This window comes from Octodon degus, unplaced genomic scaffold, assembly GCF_000260255.1.
Source record: "Octodon degus isolate 3935 unplaced genomic scaffold, OctDeg1.0 scaffold00147, whole genome shotgun sequence".
NCBI classification, from domain to species: domain Eukaryota; kingdom Metazoa; phylum Chordata; class Mammalia; order Rodentia; family Octodontidae; genus Octodon; species Octodon degus.
Genome location: NW_004524723.1, coordinates 2,004,076 through 2,018,794, shown reverse-complemented (window position 1 = coordinate 2,018,794; position 14,719 = coordinate 2,004,076). Strand labels below are relative to the sequence as shown.

The following is a 14,719-nucleotide window of genomic DNA, read 5'->3' as shown; positions in this document are numbered from 1 at the left end:
CATCTTTCAACTATATTAGTATAACAGCTTTCTAACTAGCATGTGACAGGGATAGTGTTAATAGTCTTAAACATCTCAATACTATCTAGAAGTAGGCAGCCCTCACACCTTAGCAATGAAGACAGAGATTTAGGGAAGTTCAATATGTTCCATAGATCATTTCATTGGAAGCTGAAAGAACCAAGACCAGAATGCAGCTCAAACTTCTATGAGTCTTAACACTTCTGAGTCCCTTATGCTGCTTACTGTTATGTTTGGCTCTAGCATCTAGATGTAGGAAGCTCTCAGGTTCCACAGAAATGCTAATCACGGCACATATCAGCTCAGTGGCCCACCTACGTAGAGCTGTCCCGTATCACACAGGACTATACATAGGCATCAGCAGAGCAAGACTGGGCACCAGCTCAAAGACAGAAAATCGATCTCAAAGATTAGCTGGCTTGATCAGATTCTCTGGAGACAGTAGGTGCTGGGCAGTATGAAGTGAAGCCAATTCTTAAGACAGAGATAAGGCCACATTAATAGTGGAGTTTCAAAGAGAAGAATCAAGAAATTCTGCTGATGAGTTCTTTAGGGATGTCCTGGATCCTCTCAACCACCATGGGATTCCTCAATTAAATAAATCTGGGTATCCAACCCCACCCCCCGAGAAGCATCTCTGTACTGTACAGAAAAACACCAGATTTTTGACACCTGCTGCAAACTTTCCACTCAAAAAACTAAGTTCTCTTGTTCTGAAGCCACACTCAGTCAGCAACTGTTTCATAATGAACTTCCCACATAGCTGCCTCATAGGGAAGAAAAGTAGTGGTCAGGGAAAAGCTTTTATTCAGAAGTGGTTCCTTTTTCTCAGTAATAAGCCTGCTTCTCTTTCTTCAGATCATAAAGCTAATAAGTAGCTCTCTTCTTTATAATTAGTTTAACCAAAACATAGATCTTTTCAGGTCTTCCTTTACATCTTCCCTTTCTCTGCCATTAGATCCTCAAAACATCGTGCTTAAGACATCTATCTTCTGGCTTCCATAATCCTATTACATACATGAATATTACTCTGAACATGATATTCTCTTGCTCTAACATCATCTAGTATTTTGTAGACAGTACCAGAGAAGTGACTTGTGGGCCCTATGATTTAAGACTCTTTGGGAAAGGACCTAAATGAATGTTTTATCTTTATACCTTCACCACTCTCTTATATTCACTCTACCTTCCAAATAAAACCAATCACTTTACCGAGAAAGCATGTACCTTCCCTCTTGAGCACCTTTGCCATTCACTCTTCTCAGATGCCTTCTCCCCCATTATCCATTCGTTGGATACCTTGATCACGAAGATCTCTTGCTCTCTCCAGTTGTAAGTACTATAACTACCCTGTCCATAAGTTATTGCGTGATCTGTTTATTCTTTAAGGTTTTTACCATGTTACTCTTCCCTCCTACTACAGGGGATTGTATTGCACTTTTCCATAATTTATGACCCTCAAACACAGTTCTTTGCTCATAAGAATCACTAAATCCAGGAAATACTTGGACAAATGAACAAATACACATTAAGAGACATTAAGTGACAGTGCTATTTTTAGAATGTGGTTGAATAACTGAATGAATTTCAACTATTCCAGGGAACAGATGGTAATGTGACCCAGAGTTGTATTTTGCTCGTGTCAGAGATGCTCAGTGATGGCTATAAATCCTAAGAAATAGCAAAATTTATTTTGTGTACTCCAGTGGCTTTTTACATAGGGTGATTCTATATCCCTCTTCTCTCCAAACAGCTGGCAATGTCCAAAGTTTGGCTGTCCCAATTTGGGTGGGTGGGGGACTAGTGGCATTTAGTGGGCAGAGGCAAGGGATACTGCTAAACATACTATAGTGCTCAGGTCAGTGTCCCCCCCCAAACAGTTATTCAGTATAAATATTCATTCTAGCATATAGCACAACTTGTAAAACACTAACCAGAGAAAATAGTTTTATTCAAATAGCTTAGGTGCTTAAAAACATAAGCTATGGACTTATTTAATATTCATATAATAAAGTACACACTTCAAAATAAAGTTTTATTATAGTTTTTTATATATTTAGTATCATGTATATAAAAGAAAAATAAAGAGTATAGCATATAATCCAACAACTTGTATATAATACTAGAAAGATACTCACCTTCAATACATCCCAGTATGCCACGTTATTATTGGTGTCTTTGGTTAATATATGTCTCTTATCATTAAGAATGTGACACTGAATAATACTAGCACCCCCTAAAAGTGGGGGGAAGACATAATTAGCAAGATAATCTTATATTTAAATTCACAGCATATTACTGGCATATAACAGGAATATACACTATGTTAGCCACTAGAAAAGAGAAGAAAAACTAGTAGATTATATAACACATAAGGTACTTTAAAGCCAATCATTTGTGGTTTATTATTTGAACTTATTAACATTTGAAGAAAAACAGATTTTATTACAGATTACAGATTAAAGAGCCCTTTACTGCAAAGGACTATGGCCAGTGGAAAACTGACAGCTAACAGTTTTATCCACTGAACAAAGTATAACTGGAAATCTCTGATAAGTCCCATCTTGAATTAACTTCACTTTCCATTCTTCTTTCTCTTTTATGCTATATATATATATATAGCATAAAAGAGAAAGAAGTTTTTTTTTTTGTTTGTTTGTTTGGTACCAGGGATCAAACTCAGGACCTTGTACTTGCCAGGCAGATGCTTATGCCACTGAACTATCTCCCTGGCCCTCTTTTATACTTTCTGAATGGATATTCTATTCTAGTGGTAAGAACATGGATATCTGCAAACTATAGAAAAATGTATCTCACAGGATTCTAAACAGCAAGCTATGATATTAAATACATTCTTTTTTTTTTTTTTGGGGGGGGGGGTACAACCAGGCATGGAATTTGTGGACCACACTTGCCCTATTTTGTTTGTGCCAAAAGACAACATTAAACCCTTCACAGTATGCAGTTAAGTCTCTGACTTATGAACATTTGAGTTGTGAACTCTCACAAACCCAGACAGACTTCACATTCTTAGACATGAACAATTCACAGAAGTACCTCATATGTCTGCTGAACATTGTCACAGTTGTGCTGCTGTGTGCTTATGGTACAATGTGATGGTATACAATAATACAGCACAGTTGAGGGCTTCTGCATTTATTTGTTTGTTTTTTTAATGCTTTACATTTTATATTTGTGTCAAAGATATATAAAACTCACTTTGTTGGACTTACAAATGAATTTAACTTATGAACTTTCTCCTGGAACAGAGCTCATCTTTTTTCTTTTCTTTTTTTTTTTTTTTTAGGAAAGGGTCTATAGGGTGTTCAGGGCCTCACTACTAGATCGGACTCATAGTGATACACCTGTTTACATCCTTCCAAGAGCTGAGATTTCAGGTGTGGGCCACCATGCCTAGTCTCAATTGCCGTCTCAGTGTGCCCGGGGGTGGGGCCGGCATGGCAGTATGGTGGATCGAATCCCCAGCCCCTGCGCAGTTGCAGGGACTTTAATCCACTGAGCTATTTGGCTGGCCCAAGAGAGCTCATTCTTAAGTTGGGAATTATTGCATTTTACAACAAGGCTGGTAACTCTAACCTGGCTAGTTTACTGTTGGGGAAAATAATTAACTCAAGAATGATACTGCAATAAATATGGGTATGCAGCTATTTCTCTGATACACTGAAAAAAAAAGTGGCATATATATACATACAACAGAGTATTATTCAGTCATAAGGGATAAAATACTACTATCATTTGCAGCAAAATGGATGGAACTGGAGAACATTATGTTCAGTGACATAAGCTAGATACAAAATGACAAAATACTGTATGTTCTCTCATATATGGGAAGATATGAAAATGAAAAATGTGATCTGAACACAGAAGAATAATTACTACCAGCTGGAAAGGAGCAGGGGAGGCTAAATTTAATCACTGTATGCTACTTGCATGTACTGAAACAGCACACTGAATTTCATTAGTGTGCATGATTAATATATGTTAATAAAAATGAACTCAAAGTCCAATTTTAAAAGTCACTAATAGCATTTAAATTTTTGGGGTACTAAAAATAAATCTATTTATTATTAGTTTCTCATTTACATCAGAATTACTTTTTTCATGCATGTCTTTTTAAGACAGGGTCTTGCTATGCAGTTCAGGCTGGCCTTTAACTCACAGTGATCCTCCTGCCTCAGACTCCTGAGTGCTGGGATTACAGGCATGCACTACCATGTCTGGCCAGAACTACATTTAAAGAAACATCGTTCTCTTTATTTTTATCAATTTCTCAGTAGCTATAATTAGCTTTAATAAAGATATAATATTTTATAATTTTCTTACCTTTAATAATCTGGTCAGGTTGTGTACAAAGGGGAGTTATAGGACTTGAGCAATCATTATCATAATCTCCAGAGGTTCTAAAATTATGAATTCCCTTCAGTGTCTAGAGGAAAAAAATTTATTTAATCATTTTATGCTCTACATGTTTTTCTGTCTCTAAGATGGAAAGAAAAATCAAATCAAAACTTACACAATTTAGCCACAGTACAATTACTATCATATTAAGATAAAAAAAAAGCATCCTTATACTCTTCCAGTAAAATTATGTTGATACAAAGTTGGCACAATGAAATTTAGGTAACAGACTTAAATTTTTACACGGAAAAGGCATTTGACCTACATACAAGCAGGAAAAATTGCAGACATTCTCTCCTGCTTTCCAGTCTGCCATACAAAAAATCTTAAATCTTTAAGAATTAAGAGTTATCAGGGGCTGGCGAGATAGCTCAGTGGTCTAATGTGCCTGCTTAGGCAAGCTTAGGCAGCTGCAGGGGACTGTGGTTTGACCCCCTGCAAAAAAAAGAATTATCAGTGATCTGGAAGGCTTCTCTTTGTTTTGCTCTATTCTTGTTCTTTCTGCTATGAAGAAAAAGGAAATAAACCTGAAAGCAGTTTAATGCTCTAAAACAAACAAACAAAACCCTTTAATTAATTAATTTTGTCCAGAGTCACACCAGCAGCTTGGAGTTGCAGTGATCCTTCTGTCTCAGTCTCCCCAGTGCTGGAATCAGAGGCATGTGCCACCATGTAGCCCAGGCTGACCTTTTAACTTGAAGCAGTCCTCCTACCTCAGCCTCCCGAGTGCTGGGACTACAGGAGAGCATAGGACCAGCTATGCTCTCTTACATTTAGAAAAATTAGAATCCTGACAGGTTTCTCAGACTTGTTGATCCTTAGACTACCAACTTCCAACAGTAGCTTCATGCAGCCGGAAGTTATGCTAGTGCAGTACTTACTGGTTTATCAAGCAACACACCCTTTTAACCACATGAAATACGTACCTTGGCTGCTGCAGAGTCACAGGCTTCATTTGATTATTACTTTCAGTATGATCTTCAGGGCCACAAACCCATTGTTAGGCTTTTGTTACTGCCCTAAGGGGTTTGGTAGCTTTATGATGACAAACCACATGTTCATAAAATTTCGCCAGGAATTCAGCAGTTCACTTACCCACTTATTTACTGTAGACTTGGTTGTTGCAACCCAGATTGCAGGGGGAGGGTCAGCTGATCTATCAAGCTCCATCTGAAAACAAAGCACAAAATATTGCTTTATTCAACAACTGCATGTTGACTACAGCAGGGTTTATGTTAAGAGCCACTGAGGCCCAGAATTCAGAGTCTCTCTGCTAAAGAAATTTGCAATCCTATAAAAATATAACAGAAGTTATTTCTTATCAAAAATTGGCTGAAAGTTTTATGTGTGGTCGAGGGACCTAAATGAATACTGCCAAAAGGATGAAGATTTCATATAATTTTGTTTTTTGCTAGTTTTTATATTCTTTCTTAATAGTGTAACAAGGAACACAGTTCTTTTTCCTTTGAAAATGTCTACAGTAAAAACCCTTGAATAGCCACAAAAATGAAAAAGACCCCTTACCCAAGGACAGGATACCTGGAAACATACTACTGTATGTTTTTTACTTTTAAAACAAATATATGTATATACTATACAAATGGAATTCTTTTACATGTACACACTATTCTTTCTACTCCAGGTAACTGCAGACTTGGGAAGCTGGACTCCTAGCTCTCAGGAGTCTTCTTCAGGTCAGATATGCTCTTTCTAATGTTTGGTTACGTTAGTGCCAAGTTCTTGTCTTCCTCTACAGCCAAGATACCTTGGCATCTGCAGTACTTTCAGAGTGGAGTGTTTCTCCTCAATGCTCATCTTTCCCATTAGCCTGCTGCCTGCCGACATGCTGCATTAATCCAGTTTCAATGATCTGCTTTAAAGGGTCACTGGTTTGGTCCACTAGAATGTGCCTCTATTCAGGTCCTACTTTACTCCTAACAGATCTTAATGATCAAGATAGTTTTGAAAGAGGGAAGTCTGGAATAGGAAGTAGTTAATTCTTTCTTCTTCTTCAGGAGTACTCTTCCACCTCCTTACTCCCAAGAATATGGTCACATATTCCACACTTCACTTTGATGTCTGCTCACAGATAACCTTAATGGCTCATATTCTTCCTCCTATGGACAGGTCGGAGAAGTGAGGCCAGATGAGGAACAAGTGTAAGATACTCTCACCAGAGTTCAGTGGGAAAGCTGGGCACCCTGATATAGCCAAGACAGCCACAAAGACTTCTATAGGTAACTTGTCAAACTACCCCAGCACTGACCCCAGATATCTACCTGATACTCTGCTACACAGTCTACCCTGCCCACTCTCCTTGCCACACAAGTCCTACTCTGATAAAAGAGCTTTTTGTCAAGCCCCACAGCTGACTTATGTTCTAATACAGATTTTTGCTTTACTTGGCTAACCATATAACAACCTAAGTTACAAAACTAAAATATATGACATACCTTAAGGACTGGTGCTTTTTCTTCACAAATGAGCACTCGAATGTCAGGGTTCCTTAGGTCTGTACAATAAATCTTCCTGTCCCTTCCTCCAGAATATACATGCGTGAATGCATCATTGACTTGCAAGGCCCAAACCCCTTCATCATGTACTCGGTATGTTGCTATACATCTCTGCTGGCCAAGAGACCAAAGGCGAATTGTCCCATCAGAACTTCCTGAGAGGCACTACAAACAAAAAAGGTCAGAAACCTGTTAAGGAGTTCTTGCTTTACTGGGCCGTGCACTTGGTTTCCACAATGATTCTACATCACCACACACATACTGTCCTTGGTAAAAGTTTCTGATAAGCACAGGAAACTGCCTCTGTCCTCTCTCCTGGCTGCCTGGGGACTGTTGGTCCTCAGGCAAGTCCTGTTCTGATAATCTGTTGCTAAGGGAGGGAGGGTGTGAAAGCAGTTGATAAGGCTGCAATGACCCCAGCAGCATCAGCCTCCTTATCTATGCCTAATGAGGAAGAGCTGTGTGTAGTCCAGCACTGGGTACTTTACCAGGCCCTTCAAGTGGTTCTGATATACGCTAGATTTGATAAACAATGCACTATGCCAGCAAGACTTTTGGGTCACAACTCTGTTTCGTCTCATTTCTTCTCTCATGGTTCTGGATTTCTAACAACTTCATAGGTCTCCTGGATTCAAATGATAGGAATCAGAAGCAAGACCTCGTCCCAGGCTGACTACTCACTCTCTGTTATCTTGAACACATCTATTCAACGTTCTGAAAATTTCCAAAAGCACAGAAGAGTCAAAACATTAAAAAAATAATAATAAAATAAAAATAAAAGATGCTGACACATAAATTATGCTGAGTACACTGTGAGCCTGAGAGGAACAGGCTGAATTGGCCACCCCAATTTCACACTTGGCCAGTCTGGTGTTCTCCAGCAGTTACTGTGGTGACTTGCACAAAGGACAAAAGCTTCATTTCCTTGTGAAAAATGACCCTGATGGAAAAGAACTGCAGGTGCTGGAGCATGCAATTAAGCAAAGGCCTTCAAAGAAAAGATAGTGTGGGCTTAGAGAGTTGGAAGGTGCTTGAATAGATGAGGGTTTTAGGAATGTTAAGAATTTACTGGCCTTCCACATGATTTAAGAGTCTTTTGGTATGCTAGACAGGTTTTATTAAATGCACATGTATTGGTGATGCCTTAGCAGTCCTTACAACCTGGGTGACTTACAACAGGGAAGAAATATGTTCAAAATTCAGAGTACAAGAGAAGCAAATGAAGAAACTTAGGGTTACATCAATTCTGATAAGAACACAGAATCTCTCATCGTAGTTCATTTCCTAAAACTATACAAATCAGGCCTTTAAACAGAGGGCAACTGCTTTTAAAGTATAATGTTGGCCAACATCTTTGCAGTGTCAGGAATTCTAGTGCCTGCTACCTTGTAGGAGCTGGAGGAATCATCAAAATACTTTAAACTGTCTCCCTCCTTTTCCTGGGTAAACACAAAGATGTTCTTGTTTAAATGACTTCAGAGATCAGAACAGAATGTCCCAAATTGTTCTATTAAGTTAGAACAGATTCTGTGGCCTTGATCAGATGCTGTTTTCCAGTGAACATGGAAGTAACCATATTTTGGGGCCAGTATGCTCACCAACAAGCGTATCTGTGGGATGGTCACTCACACACAAGCTCAACTGCCAAGAGAGAGCAACCTGACTGAGACTCACTGATTTATAAGTTAGATTTAGGATTTATACTACTGCAAAAGTTCTGTGAGTGACACACAAAGACCTGCTCAACTCAAACCAAGACGATAAAGTTGTCCCGGTTCTTTAAGCTATTAATTATCTGAGTACACGGAATCACCAAGACAAGTGATTCTGTCCAATGCTGGCAACAATCAAAACAACTGCAATACTGACTGCCTTCATAGGAACAATTTGCTTGGGCAAAGCCTAACCTAGATTTAGTAAATGAAACCTTACAACAAATGAGAGAGGCATCAGGCAAATGTTCATGGGATTCACTGGCCTCTATCTTACTGTAACAGAAGATGTGTGTCCAGTATACTTCAGTTTCTTAGTTGCCCAGGTAACAGCTCCTGTTCTAGTTCTGGTTGCTTCTGCCTTTAGAAACAGCTGGTCACTGTGATGCACATTGTATAAGCCAATCTAAAACAGACAAGCCATTCTACCTCTGTACTTTCTGCTTGCTTATCTCATATAAACTCTAGACAGCTAGAGATCAGGACCTGATTCTGATCACTGCTTGTCAATGTGAAATAAATCTGCCTCTAAGTCTTGGGTGTTGTTTCAGTGTTTCTGCTTGCTATAGCATTACAAGTTCCTAGCCAATAATGCCTTATATTACAAAGCTACATGGCCATTCTACAGGATACAATATGCATTCTGGGCCAAAAATTATCTTTTTCATATTACAATAGCTTAAAAATTAGGAAATTGATATTTCTTTCCTCCTCTTTTTCCCAAGTGAGTACTTATTATAGTTTTTATTTTTTTTGCGGAACCGGGGATTGAACTCAGGCCCTTACATTTGCCAGGCAAGTGCTTATTTTACTGAGCTAGATGGATTTGTTTGTAGTAAAGTTTAGTCTATAGTTGCCAATAAGGAAAATGGATGAAAGGCATACTAAAAGAGGAATGATACCTATCAATTATGCACTCTCTGTCAGACTGACAGTTTTTAGGAGTAGAGACACATTACTGTCTCTGCTTATAGTAAAATGTAGGTGACTTTAGCAGAAGTACAATTATAGCTATGTACATGTGATAGTTAAATCATTCAGATGAGCACATCCACTTGTACAAACAGGAAGCAAGTGTGCAGTGCAGTGCCAAAGGGGCTTTTAGAAGGCCTGCCAGGTCCACATCTCCACTATGGAGACCACATCTAGTCTGAAATGAAGCTAACTGCACAGGTACAGGCAAGCATCTCAAGTGTAGCTGTGGAACTCCACTGCAAAGCAATGAGAAGCTGACTGCACTGGGCTTCTATGACTCATTGAAAGTGGAGCTATAAAGGAATGTGAAGGCTCTAGAAAATGCCCTGGCTGAAAGCAAGAAAATACTTATATGTGTATTCTCTTTGTATAAACTACATGTAGGTCTTGCTTTGCAGATGAAGAAATTAAAAGATCAGTGAAAGTGAGTGAGATTTCCTAATTAATACGGTGGCTCAAAGTGTTCCCTATTAAGACTTTCTTCTGCTTTGCAACACAGGTGCTTATGCTGCAATCACCAACTCCCAACTGCCAATACTGGGACTGAACTCAGGGAGAGGCAAGTTCTCTGAGTCCTCCCAAGTTTATTTTCAGAGTGGGTTTTGTGGGTTTTGCTAAGCTGCCCAGGCTGGCCTTGATCTTGTGGTCCTCCTGCCTCAGCTTCCCTAGTACCTGGGATTATAGGTACATGCCACCAACATACATATATTTTTAGTTATTTTAACTTCTATGCACCATAAATGCATATACTTATCTGCATTAGAATCATTCTAAGGATATTTCTTGTTTTTCCTTTATTTAAAAGTGATGAAATCACAGTAGTTTTAAAATATGGATTATATATGCAGTTTTAAAGATTAAATTTAGATCACAGGGCCAGTGAGATAGCTCAGTAGAATAAGCGCCAGCCTGGCAAGTACAGAGTCCTGAGTTCAATTCTTGGTACCACACACACGAAAAAAGGGGGCCAGGGAGATAGCTCAGCAGCATAAGCACTTGCCTGGCAAGTGCAAGGGCCTGAGTTCAGTCCCCGGGTCTGCAAAATAAATAAATAAATAAATAAAATTAAATAAAAAATAAATATCACAATTTATATATGTGACTTTTGGCTCAAATCAACTTTTACAGTAATATGCAAAGAGAGGAAACTTCTGTCAAGGCATTAGGTAGGTGTCCACACGAGATTGCATACCTGTGTGCCGTCTCTGTTCAATAGCAGTGCTTTCACATTGTCTGTGTGTCCTTTAAGCTTCATTAGTTTTGCACATGTTCTTGGATCCCATACCCTTAAAACCTGTGAATTTTAACAGAGTATTACACAAACTGACCATGTAATCACATTTAAACATTTTTTTTTCTTTTTTTGCCAGCTCAGCCTGCCCTAAGAGTGGGGCTGGCATGGCATATGGATATGCCATGGATTGGACCAGTTGCCTAAGCAGGCACTTTAGACTGCTGAGCTATCTCGCCAGCCCAATAGTCTATTTACTAGCTGATCTTTTGTTTTGCCGGCTCAGTCTGCCCTGGGGGCAGGACTGGCACTGTGTGGTGCCAGGGATGGAATTGTGGTCCCCTGTGCCTGCCTAAGCTTGCCTATGCAGGCACTTTAGACTGCTGAGCCATCTCAATCAATGTCAGTTGTCTTAAGGCTCTTAACCTTGGGAAGGGAGCCTTTTTAATGTCTCCAAATACATAGCTCCCCATCACTACACATACAGCAGTTATGCAGTTACACTCTTATTTATACAAATAACATCTTTAAGCATCTACCAGGCAAAACTACTGTTCATGTATTTAATAATTTCACAGATCTACTTATTTATTTTTTGTTTTCTAATGGTCAAATATAGTCTGTTAGGGTTCCCCTTACCTTCTCAGTGGACCCTGATACAATGATTGTTCCAAGTTGATTCATGGCGAGGCTATAAATAGAATCTTTGTTCCCACTTAAAGAAGATGCTATTGAGGATAAATGGAGTTAATATTAACATAATCATCAGCTGTTTAGGAACTAGCCAGCAGAAATTACAAGTTTAATTATTTAATTCAGAAAAATCTTAACTTTATGACTACTGTACATGAAAGAAATTATCTTTACTATCATTAAGATAATTCTAAACAACAGTGTCATTAAAATGTACTTTTTCTGGATTTGAGTAATCCAAGTGCCCAAAATATTTGCTTAACAACTGCTCTGTTATTTAAAAACATCCACATTAAGTAATATATTTTCAAAGATATACATATATCAATAAATATGAAAAAATGTCAAAAGTTACTAGGAAATACAAGAACAAAAATGCCATTTGTCCATAATACATCAAACAAAACCAAGGTAATATAAGGGCAAGAATCATGCCTATGTCCTTTAACTCAGAACTCAGCATCACAGAAGTAAAAAATCTGCATACAGAACTTTATACTATATGATCATAATTTTACAGTAAGTAAACAGATCAAGAAATTACAAGTTGGGGCCAGGGAGATGGCTCAGTAGAATAAGTGCTTCCCTGGCAAGTACAAGGGCCTGAGTTCAATTCCTGGTTCCGCAAAAAAAAAAAAAAAAAAAAAAAAAAAAAAAAAAAAATTTATAAGTAAAGGAATTAATACATGTTAAATGTTCAGGAAAACATCTACTGGTAAGTACTTGATGAATGTTAACTATTAATATTACTTCTACAAACAAAATAAAATGGTGTGAAATCTTCTCTAATAATTCTAAGCAATTTAAGCAGACTTTATCTGCTAAGCCTCATCTCTTTGAGACCACTGTATTGTAACTGTTGTCTCCTCCTCTTGAGTGTCTCTTTGAGGCAAACCTGACATAGAGTGAGAATCTAATGGAAGATCAGGAGGGCACGCCCCAGTAGGCACTAGCAGCTAAAGCACTGGGGTGCTACAAAGGCAAATGACCAAGAAGAAATTCAAGAAATTATAAATACCAGAATTCCATCTTGCTGTTTTTGGCATATAGTATCTGGTTATGTTAGAACTACAGGTTTTGTTTTTGTTTTTGAGCAAGGTTTCACTATGTAGTTCAAACTGAACTGACTACACAGCCCACACTAGTATTGAATTCAGTGATCTTCTTGTCTCAGCCTTCTGTCCTGGGATTATAGGTGTGTTGGGACCATGCTTGGGTTTACAACTACTTTAGCTATGTCAATGTGAGAACTCCCAAGAGTCATGACAAAGTAGACCTATGACGGAGAGATCTAGATAGTACAAGGCTATGTATTAAACATAGGCTTCCCAATCTAGGCTAAGGCAAAAATGTACTCCTATAAGTCCATTTTGACACCAGGCCTGGAGTGCTCTAGTGGGCAAAGCCAAGTGTGATGCTGAATTTCAAATTTGGGTCTGTTTAAGTCTGATATCTGCTAAGTTATTAGGCACCCATGCTATTAACTATGTGTGAATATCTCTGAATTACTTCTAGAAGCAACCTGGCCTTCCTGGTTTCTTCCAGAATTCACTGAATTTTTTTGAGTTGCTTTGAAACAATCTTTTAAAATTGGTCCTGGAAATCTTTTCTTTCCCTGGATATTTTCCATCTTGGTCATTAACTCAAAAGCTCTTAATTTATAATAATTACACTTGTAAGTCAACAAACCATCTACTTTGTCATGTGATCACCATCTCGTTCAATAGTAGTGCAGAGTATGTGGATTTGGGCCAAGCAAAGCTGCAGAAATATATATTGGTCAGACAGGCTCTTCTATCCTACGTGGACATACACTTTAGGTGGGGAGCTAAGACATACACACGGACAAAAAATAACAAGGTTATACCTGAAAAGTGACCATGACCATGTTTAGACTGCACTAAGGAACTAGCTTCTTACTCAATCATACAGTCTTACAGACTCAAATGCTACGGATAGAAGCACTCTCAAAATATGAACCACTATCTTAATGCAAACCTATTACAGATATTTTATAAACCACTCTTTATTTCAGCTTAGGTCACTTCCAAAAAAAATTTTGTTCAAACACCTTACTTGTGACAGTGTTATTTGAGGCAGTCAATGCTGTTAGAGTATTCACATCCCAAAGGAATATTTGTCTGTCCAACCCAGCTGATGCTACAAGTTCTTTATCCTTGGCATATGCTAAAGCCTTTACATAATCCTGTAATAGAACAGACATACTATGATCTGATCTGCAGTAAGAAAGAAGCCACACGAAGTACTGAGATCCCAATAGTGAAGATACTGAGAACAGTTAGTGCTTTACCTTATGTGTCCTTAATGTTGACATGCAAAATCCCTTATGTGCATTCCATACTTTCACTGTCGTGTCAGAAGAAGCAGATATTACTAGAAAAGGAAAAGAATTAACAAACCCTCAGTGTATGACCTCAAATAACTTTTTTTTTTTTTTTTAAATGTATTTAGTACAGGGTCTACAGGGTCTCACTATACAGATCAGACTTGTAGTGATCCTCCTGTTTTCAGCTTCCCAAGCACTGGGATTATAGGCACGTGCCACCAACCCCAGTCTCAGCTGCCACCCTGGGGGCAGGGCTGGCACGGTGCACCAGAGATCTAACAGCACAGTGGGGATCAAACCGCAGTCCCTGTGCCTGCCTAAGCAGAAGCTTTACTCCACTGAGCTATCTGGCCGGCCCATCAAGAAACTTTTAAAAATTACTTAAACAAGGTAATATTATCTCATAATATCATACCCATACTATCCCCTAAATGTCATACCCATACTCCTAAAAACCCTCTAGAACCTAATATATATTGCCTTATATACATTACACTACACTACACAATACACACATACATACACGCACACTTTAAATAGGCAGGGCAAACTTTTCTAATGTTCCCAGTGTAGATTCAAATAATATAACCACGAAAAACTTTAACTCAGAACCTCAAAGGTTAGATATAAATCTTACAAAAAAAAAAAAAAAAATCTGAAGGAAGTCAAATATTGAGACAGTGACATGGCTGTTGTTGGGGGATTTTAGCCAGATTTATACACAGTTCAAAAACAGGTAAAACTAATCCATGGTGTTCAGGGGACTAGACAGTGTTACCTGGAGGCAACTAACTGAAGGGATCCAAAA

The 14,719-nt window shown here is 38.4% G+C and overlaps 1 protein-coding gene across 2 annotated transcripts in view; it reads right to left on the bottom strand.

The window, feature by feature from the left end:
• Wdr48 (WD repeat domain 48) overlaps positions 1-14,719 on the bottom strand; it is a 50,305-nt gene that overhangs the window by 14,073 nt on the left and 21,513 nt on the right. For both annotated transcript variants that reach the window (XM_004642160.3, XM_023702214.1), the window contains exons 4-11: positions 13,876-13,958; positions 13,641-13,770; positions 11,511-11,599; positions 10,833-10,934; positions 6,894-7,118; positions 5,536-5,610; positions 4,366-4,468; positions 2,160-2,257 (exon numbers count right to left, since the gene is read on the bottom strand). In XM_004642160.3, the coding sequence (XP_004642217.1) occupies positions 2,160-2,257; positions 4,366-4,468; positions 5,536-5,610; positions 6,894-7,118; positions 10,833-10,934; positions 11,511-11,599; positions 13,641-13,770; positions 13,876-13,958 (905 nt within the window). The remainder of the gene's footprint in view (positions 1-2,159; positions 2,258-4,365; positions 4,469-5,535; positions 5,611-6,893; positions 7,119-10,832; positions 10,935-11,510; positions 11,600-13,640; positions 13,771-13,875; positions 13,959-14,719) is intronic.